The sequence below is a fragment of the Triticum aestivum genome, chromosome 6D, assembly GCF_018294505.1.
Source record: "Triticum aestivum cultivar Chinese Spring chromosome 6D, IWGSC CS RefSeq v2.1, whole genome shotgun sequence".
Taxonomy (NCBI): domain Eukaryota; kingdom Viridiplantae; phylum Streptophyta; class Magnoliopsida; order Poales; family Poaceae; genus Triticum; species Triticum aestivum.
The window spans coordinates 49,179,119-49,188,462 of record NC_057811.1 but is presented as its reverse complement, the minus strand read 5'-3'; the positions used below and the strand labels follow the sequence as shown (position 1 = coordinate 49,188,462).

The 9,344-nt window shown below is 49.6% G+C and overlaps 1 protein-coding gene across 1 annotated transcript; it reads right to left on the bottom strand.

The window, feature by feature from the left end:
- Positions 1-5,533: 5,533 nt before the first annotated feature.
- LOC123143458 (F-box/FBD/LRR-repeat protein At3g26920) lies at positions 5,534-7,836 on the bottom strand. The gene is made up of 3 exons (XM_044562387.1): positions 6,746-7,836; positions 6,523-6,657; positions 5,534-6,418 (listed from the first exon to the last, which is right to left on the bottom strand). The coding sequence occupies exons 1-3, from the start codon at positions 7,622-7,624 to the stop codon at positions 6,056-6,058; spliced, it is 1,377 nt and encodes a 458-aa protein (XP_044418322.1). The 5' UTR covers positions 7,625-7,836; the 3' UTR covers positions 5,534-6,055.
- Between the last annotated feature and the right edge of the window lie 1,508 nt (positions 7,837-9,344).

Below are 9,344 nucleotides of genomic sequence, written 5' to 3'. Positions count from 1 at the left end.
AGAAGCCCCCTCAATGCAACCGGAAGCAGTTGCGTCATAATCACGTGGCAGTCATGAGACTTTAGGTTCTGGAACTTTTTCTCTGGCATATTTATTATTCCCTTTATATTCGACGAGAAGCCAGTCGGGACCTTCATACTGAGCAGGCATTCAAAGAAGATTTCTTTCTCTTCTTTCGTAAGAGCGTAGCTGGCAGGACCTTCATACTGCTTCGGAGGCATGCCGTCTTTTTCGTGCAAACGTTGCAGGTCCTCCCGTGCCTCAGGTGTATCTTTTGTCTTCCCATACACGCCCAAGAAGCCTAGCAGGTTCACGCAAAGGTTCTTCGTCACGTGCATCACGTCGATTGAAGAGCGGACCTCTAGCTCTTTCCAGTAGGGTAGGTCCCAAAATATAGATTTCTTCTTCCACATGGGTGCGTGTCCCTCAACGTCATTCGGAACAGCTAGTCCGCCGGGACCCTTTCCAAAGATTACGTGTAAATCATTGACCATAGCAAGTACGTGATCACCGGTACGCATGGCGGGCTTCTTCCGGTGATCTGCCTCGCCTTTGAAATGCTTGCCTTTCTTTCGACATTGATGGTTGGTCGGAAGAAATCGACGATGGCCCAGGTACACATTCTTCCTGCTTTTGTCCAGGTATATACTTTCAGTGTCATCTAAACAGTGCGTGCATGCGTGGTATCCCTTGTTTGTCTGTCCTGAAAGGTTACTGAGAGCGGGCCAATCGTTGATGGTTACAAACAGCAACGCGTGCAAGGTTAAATTCCTCCTGTTTGTGCTCATCCCACGTACGTACACCGTTTCCATTCCACAGCTGTAAAAGTTCTTCAACTAATGGCCTTAGGTACACATCAATGTCGTTGCCGGGTTGCTTAGGGCCTTGGATGAGAACTGGCATCATAATGAACTTCCGCTTCATGCACATCCAAGGAGGAAGGTTATACATACATAGAGTCACGGGCCAGGTGCTGTGATTGCTGCTCTGCTCCCCGAAAGGATTAATGCCATCCGCGCTTAAACCAAACCATACGTTCCTTGGGTCAGCTGCAAACTCAGCCCAGTACTTTCTCTCGATTTTTCTCCACTGCGACCCGTCAGCGGGTGCTCTCAACTTCCCGTCTTTCTTACGGTCCTCACTGTGCCATCGCATCAACTTGGCATGCTCTTCGTTTCTGAACAGACGTTTCAACCGTGGTATTATAGGAGCATACCACATCACCTTCGCAGGAACCCTCTTCCTGGGGGGCTCGCCGTCAACATCACCAGGGTCATCTCGTCTGATCTTATACCGCAATGCACCGCATACCGGGCATGCGTTCAGATCCTTGTACGCACCGCGGTAGAGGATGCAGTCATTAGGGCATGCATGTATCTTCTGCACCTCCAATCCTAGAGGGCATACGACCTTCTTTGCTGCGTATGTACTGTCGGGCAATTCGTTATCCTTTGGAAGCTTCTTCTTCAATATTTTCAATAGCTTCTCAAATCCTTTGTCAGGCACAGCATTCTCTGCCTTCCACTGCAGCAATTCCAGTACGGTACCGAGCTTTGTGTTGCCATCTTCGCAATTGGGGTACAACCCTTTTTTGTGATCCTCTAACATGCGATCGAACTTCAGCTTCTCCTTTTGACTTTCGCATTGCGTCCTTGCATCGACAATGACCCGGCGGAGATCATCATCATCGGGCACTGGTTCCTCTTCATCTTCAGCAGCTTCCCCCCTTGCAGCATCATTGGGCACATCGTCTGGTTCCTCTTGATCTTCAGCAGCTTCCCCCGTTGCAGCATCACCGTATTCAGGGGGCACATAGTTGTCATCGTCCTCTTCTTCTTCGCCGTCTTCCATCATAACCCCCATTTCTCCGTGCCTCGTCCAAACATTATAGTGTGGCATGAAACCCTTGTAAAGCAGGTGGGCATGAAGGATTTTCCGGTCAGAGTAAGACTTCGTATTCCCACATGTAGGGCATGGACAACACATAAAACCATTCTGCTTGTTTGCCTCAGCCACTTCGAGAAAATCATGCACGCCCTTAATGTACTCGGAGGTGTGTCTGTCACCGTACATCCATTGCCGGTTCATCTGCGTGCATTATATATAATTAAGTGTGTCAAAAACCATTACAGAACATCATGAATAGATAATTAAGTGACCAAATTAATAGAAGTTCATCATCACATTAGAACCAAAGTACATACATAGTTCTCATCTAACAACATATATATAGCTCTCCAGAGCATCTAATTAATTAAACCATACATTGAAACTATGTAAAACATTTCAATGCGAAAACAAATGCGATCATAATCGCAACCAAGGTAACAATTGATCCAACGGCATAATGATACCAATCCTCGGTATGAATGGCATATTTTCTAATCTTTCTAATTTTCAAGCGCATTGCATCCATCTTGATCTTGTGATCATCGACGACATCCGCAACATGCAACTCCGATATCATGTTCTCCTCCTCAATTTTTTTTATTTTTTCCTTCAAGTAATTGTTTTCTTCTTCCACTAAATTTAACCTCTCGACAATAGGGTCGGTTTGAATTTCCGGTTCAACCACCTCCTAGATAAATAAAATCTATGTCACGCTGGTCGGTATATTTGTCATAAACAATAAATGAATCAAATAGTTATAAAAAGATATTATATACCACATCCGAATCATAGACAGGACGAGGGCCGACGGGGGCGGATACCAAAACCATCGCACTATGTAATAAGAAGAAATAAAATAGTAAGAAAATTAGACAAGTATCTATCTAAAATAAGAATTTTTTTCTTTCAAAAAGAAGATAAGAACAAGAGGCTCACCACGGTGTTGCCGGCGACGAGATCAGCGCGGGCGGTCGACGGCGGTGAAGACGGGAATGGGACGTGACGGGCCGCTAAACCTAGACAAATCTCGAGGAAAATGGAGCTTTGAGGTCGAGCTTCGAGAGGACAAAGCTTAACTAGTGTGGCTCGGGAATTTCATCGAACACCTCATGTGCATAGGAGGTGAGCTAGAGCACCACAAAGCCCTCCCCTCGCCGGCCAGAGAAAAACAGAGCACTGGAGTGCTCTGCTCGCGGGCGAGGGGTATATACGGGCACCTCATTGGTCCCGGTTTGTGGCATGAACCGGTACTAAATCCGGGCCTTCTGTCCCGGTTCGTGCCAAGAACCGGGACAAATGGTTGTGGGCCAGGAGCGAGGACCATTAGTCCCGGTTCGTGGCTCGAACCGGGACAAATGGTTCCATACGAACCGGGACCAATGCCCACGAGGCCCCGGCAGGCCCCCTGGGCTCACGAACCGGGACGAATGCCCCCATGGGTCCCGGTTCGTGAGTGAACCGGGGCTAATGTGAAAACTGCCCTGTGACCTATGCCCTGTTTTCTACTAGTGGTTCGTGGCATGAACCGGTACTAAATCCGGGCCTTCTGTCCCGGTTCATGCCAAGAACCGGGGCAAATGGTTGTGGGCCAGGAGCGAGGACCATTAGTCCCGGTTCGTGGCTCGAACCGGGACAAATGGTTCCATACGAACCGGGACCAATGCCCACGAGGCCCCGGCCGGCCCCCTGGGCTCACGAACCGGGATGAATGCCCCATGGGTCCCGGTTTGTGACTGAACCGGGGCTAATGTGAAAACTGCCCTGTGACCTATGCCCTGTTTTCTACTAGTCGCCCTCCTCCTAGACATTGTGAACCAGTAGCTGCTGGGGGAATTGAGGATAGTTGGGGCTCTTGGGAGAGAAACACAGAAGAGGATGGGAAACAGAGAAGCAGGTGAGTTTAGAACGTTTCCTTTTCTTCAGAGAAAACGAATTCAGTACAGGGTTCAGGCTCAAATAGGCAACAACACTCCACGGGCAAGTGCGCCACATACTGGAGACAGCCAGCTAGACTTAGCCTGCCACGACACACACTGGTAGGCGGGACCGTGGCGTCCCCCCAAAACATTTCCCCTTGCTACTAATTTACCAGAGCCCACAACAAGTCACAGGGTTTCTTGCAAATTCGTTCATGTCTGTGGGAAAGATATATGCATGTCCAGCAAAGAAATGTCGTCAATTCCATCGAAAAACCGTTGACAGCACGTTCAGGGTCTCAAGCCTCTCTTATGTACAACAGTGCATTTTTTCGACAAAGTGTAAATTTTATTGGCTCAAAATGAAGCAGTAAGAAGATACAAACACGAACACACCTGGCCTCTGCATAACTAGGATGCACACAGCTAACATCAACACACGCACACAAAAACACACCAACAAATAGCAAAGTCATACAAGACCAAAGCTATGCGTAGGTGAGAAAAAAAAAACCTGAAGCGATCAAATCCATAATCGGCAAACTACATCAATGACCATATCCGCACCAACCATGTTATTACACCAAACGAACGACGAGATTCTTCAACAGCAACGCCTTCAGGAAGGGAGCGACGCTCAATAGCCGCCATCGCCGGATCCAACCACCTAAGGTTGGAATCTAGGTTTTCACCCTGAAGAAATAGTCCGAACATATCCGAACAATGCCTTCAACAAGGTAACGACGTAAAAACATCGTCATTGCTAGGCATGACCAACTCGGGTCACCTAGGCTTTCACCCCGGAGCTCGAGACTGGATGCCTAGTAGCACCACCATCAAGTCACTCAAGTGTTGTCGCAACCACTTTTCCATGAGCCCAGCAGGTACATGCAATGTGTGACCGATGTCGCTGCACCATCATTCCTCTGCGTCAAGCCGTTGTCCATAGTTTGCATCTCACCGTGAAGTCAACCACCGGATCTAGAGGTAGAAACCCTCATGAAGATCTTTCGGTGGCCAGCTCGATCCACATCGAGGCCGCTGCCGGGTGAGATCTAGGCGTAGCAGCCACACCAGCGACGGCCGCTGCATCAAGCACGGAGTCGTACGAGCTGCAGAGTCGATCGTCTCCGTCGCCGTCGATGAGAGCGTACGTGCTAGGCTCAAGCAAGCACATAGGCACCTTGATTGATTTCTTGACTAGCGACGCATGCACGTCTGACCGATTGAAAGTCTGGCTTTCACTTGCGACCATGGATGGATTCGATCTCTTTGGGTCCCTGTGACCTCGGAAAGAACAGCCACAAGCAGGGACCCCGCCGCCGCCGTCAGCCGCACTAGCTTTGCCGGCGGCGTCCTTCGGCGACGGCGGGAGGGAGAGGCAGGAGGAGAGGTAGGTTGGTCGGGGGACGGCGCCGCCGCCCGTGTCGCCCAGGACGAGCGACGCGGGGGCCAGAGCTCTTTTCGGATCGGCTGTTATCGAGGGACTGTACAACAGTGCATAGGGTACCCCATACACAGTGACAAAGATCCAGCAACAATCTGGTTTTTGCAAGCAAAAAAAGAAGTTCAGAATGACTACTAACAGGTTAAGAAGCAGTATAGTACTACATCAGAATCCCAGGGAAAGCCAACTCTGCTGTCTGTTAGGCAAATTACTTGCAAATCTTAAAAGGATGCAACCAATTTCATTTCAGTAAACTCAACCTGAATAACAGATCAACCAGTAGGCAACCGAAGCATCCTGATCATTAACAAAATTTCTATCTGATAAAACACCTTGAAAATTACAGAAGCATCCCCTTCCTAGCTAGAAAATCATAGTGGCCTAAGCCAGAGGTGACCTTTTCCTAAGCATCAAACATCTCAGTGCTTCTGCATATAACTGAAAAGACAATTGAGTATCCAACACAGGCATGTGTTTCGAGCCCAGCATAGCAAGAACAAAGCCATGATCGCACAGGATAAGACCATAGGAGGAGTTTTGGCAGATGGGCTTACCGTTTACCAGCTGCCTCCAGATACAACTTACGGGATTAATTTTCCGCATCCCTCCCCGTTTGATTTTTCCTCAGTGCACTGTGTTTGTGTCCAAAAACATCTTTTGCAGTTTTAACAGGGGCTGACTTCATAAATACAGAGAACTTTGGACTAGATATAGAGCAGAATTATGCAAATGATAATCTTCAGGCATCAACACCATCTACAAAATGAGCAAAGACAGTGTAATCTTCATGCATCAACCCAGTCTATGGCTGTCTGAAGGGGTCGGCCACTGACAAATCATGGATATGCTCGTCGCCAAGGTACTTGTTACGAACACGCATACTCCTGAATTCAAATTGAGCATCTCGGGAAGCTCTGTTTTTCACATGTAGCAGCCTGTGCTGAAAAGCAACCGATTCACTGCTGTAGTCACCATGTACTTCAAACTCAATTTTGTTTAGCACTTCCGCATTCAAAACAAAGAATCTGGCAAAGTCAACCTGTTTCCCATTGCCCCAATATAACTTAAACACCACATTTTTGAGATGGGTCTGTAGGCATTCAATTGGATGCCGTGGGTCATATTGAGGCTCATCTTTCGCACCCATCTCATAGCGTTTATGAAACTGCAAAATGGAAAGAAGAGGGATGTGTTAGAGCTCTTGCTAACTAGACTATATAAGTCGTCACACAAATCAGACATTTGAAACAAGCAAAGATGAGTACTCACAGTGACATAGAGCTTTTCCAAACAGGGGAACCACCTGAGGATGTTAAGAACTGCGTGCAATTTATCTCCAGAAGATCTGAGAGCCAAAACTTTCACGGTGTGCATAGAGTTTGCTGAGCTGACTGGGCTTTTTCTCTGAAGACAAGAAACAATGAACTTAACAAATAATTATCTCATTATCTGCATGTCGGAATGCAAGATTCGAGGGTGATGCTGCAGCTACCTGGAAGAGTAGGACCTTGGAGACAAATGCTGCAAAAGGGCCCATTATCTCCAGCTTAGGCGCCCAAATCACCCTGATAGTCACACAATCATCTTGATAACAGTAAGGTAACAGTAACCTCACAAGGCGAGGAGCATCCTCTATGACCAGCTCTGTTTCCTCACTATGGTTATCACGGAAGCCAATGCTCCTAAGAGTCGGCGAGCTAACACGGAGGCAGCCGGCAGCACGAACTTGGGACATGCATAAGCTCTCCAAGGCATGGCAGCTAGAGAGCAGCGTGTGGAAGCCGTCCGCTGAGATGGAAACGTACAGTAGGGTGAGCTGCTTGAGGAGGGGAAAGTCGGGAACAATCTCGCCGGGGAGATCACAGTGGCTGATCTTGGCGACGAGGAGGGTGGGCGCCGCGCGGAGCGCCGACGGCAGCAGCGGGAGGTTGCCGTAGCTGGCGTCAAGCTCCTGGAGGTTGGCGAGGGCCCGGGAGAGGAACCAGGTTTCCGCCTGGGCGTAGACCTCGTCGTCCCGGAGGCAGTGGAAGTAGAACCGGCGGGCGGGGCCGTGGTGCCGGGAGATTATGTCGGAGACGGCGGAGGGGGTGACGGAGTGGGTGGGGATGGGGTCGTCTGGGGGCCGGGTGAGGACCTCGAGGTTGAGGGGCGCGGAGCGCCACAGGCGGCGCCACCGGCGGGAGAGGGCCTGCGTGCGGCCGCCGTCCTTGGTGGGGAGGAGGGAGATGATGGTGCAGAGGACTGCGTCGGGGAGCCTGCTGATGAAATCCTCCGCGGCCTCGCCGCAGTCGCCGGTGCGCGCCTGCTTCCCCGCGATTCCGCCGGGCTCTCTCTTGCCGGGCGTGGCCCGCGGGGCCTCCTTCTTCTCCATGGCCGGCGGCTGGCGAGACGGACGGTTTGGCCGCAAGATTCGCCCGCCGCACCTCGCCACCGGTGGCTGCCTCGCTCGTTCGACGCGGCTCGGGGTTGGAGCGGGGAGGCCGGAACCGGGATGGAGGGCTGGTGTTGGCCGCCGCCCGCCTCGACGGAGAGGCTCAGGGTTTGGGCATTTGGGAAAGGGGGCGCAGTTGGTAGGGAGTCGATAAAAAGACTACATGTGAGATGCAAAGCACAGTTGCCAACCAATCTGTGGTTGGATAGTTAGAGGGACTTTGGTTACTCAGCCCATCAGGGGTGCTTGTGCTCGCATTTATTTCTGGATTTATTTCAGGATTTCCGGCGATATTCATTCAGTGGGAGAATACGTTCCTGTCGACGACGAGGTGCATACGGTGCTTCGTAAATTTCAAGATGATTTGCCGGCTCGGTCTTTCGGAGGTGCTCATAGAGGTAGGGTGTGCGTGTGTGCGTTCATAGGGGTGAGCATATGCGTGTGTATATAAGCGCTTGGGTCTGTACTGTGTTAAAAAAAACCTCCCCCGTCTCTGAAGCCCATTTCCCGGGCATGGCCGGAGCTGCGATCGGTGTCGGCTGAAGTTGCGAGCAACGAGCCCCGACCAGGTGCTTGAGATGTCACTAGGAACCGGATGCCGGTGCTGGAGACGACACCGCCAAACTTTGTGACCGAGGGCAATGCTTTGCTAGAACCAACTGCTGCTAGTGCCAGCAGTGCTCGAACCGGCCACCAGGAATGCTGGAACCGGTCATCGGCAGAGCTGAAACAGACGGGAGGTGGTGCGAAGAGCGATGACTGGGAAAGTGCCACTATGCACAGTTATCTAGAAGAGGATATTGTGACCATCGCACCAAGATGCTACAAGCACGAGCATGCCAAGCTCGAGCCGATGATGTCTACTACGCAACCTTCTTTTTTAGACGTTGTTGGGCCTCCAAGTGCAGAGGTTTGTAGGACAGTAGCAAATTTCCCTCAAGTGGATGACCTAAGGTTTATCAATCCGTGGGAGGCGTAGGATGAAGATGGTCTCTCTCAAGCAACCCTGCAACCAAATAACAAAGAGTCTCTTGTGTCCCCAACACACCCAATACAATGGTAAATTGTATAGGTGCACTAGTTTGGCGAAGAGATGGTGATACAAGTGCAATATGGATAGTACATATAGGTTTTTGTAATCTGAAAATATAAAAACAACAAGATAACAAGTAATAAAAGTGAGCGTAAACGGTATTGCAATGCTAGGAAACAAGGCCTAGGTTTCATACTTTCACTAGTGCAAGTTCTCTCAACAATAGTAACATAATTGAATCATATAACTAATGACCCACAAGTATAGGGGATCTATCGTAGTCCTTTCGATAAGTAAGAGTGTCGAACCCAACGAGGAGCAGAAGGAAATGATAAGCGGTTTCCAGCAAGGTATTCTCTGCAAGCACTGAAATAATAGGTAACAGATAGTTTTGAGATAGGATAATTTGTAACGAGCAACAAGTAACAAAAGTAAATAAAGTGCAGCAAGGTGGCCCAATCCCTTTTGCAGCAAAGGACAAGCCTGGACAAACTCTTATATAGAGAAAAGCGCTCCCGAGGACACATGGGAATTATCGTCAAGCTAGTTTTCATCACGTTCATATAATTCGCGTTCGGTACTTTGATAATTTGATATGTGGGTGGACCGATGGTTGGGTGCTGCCTT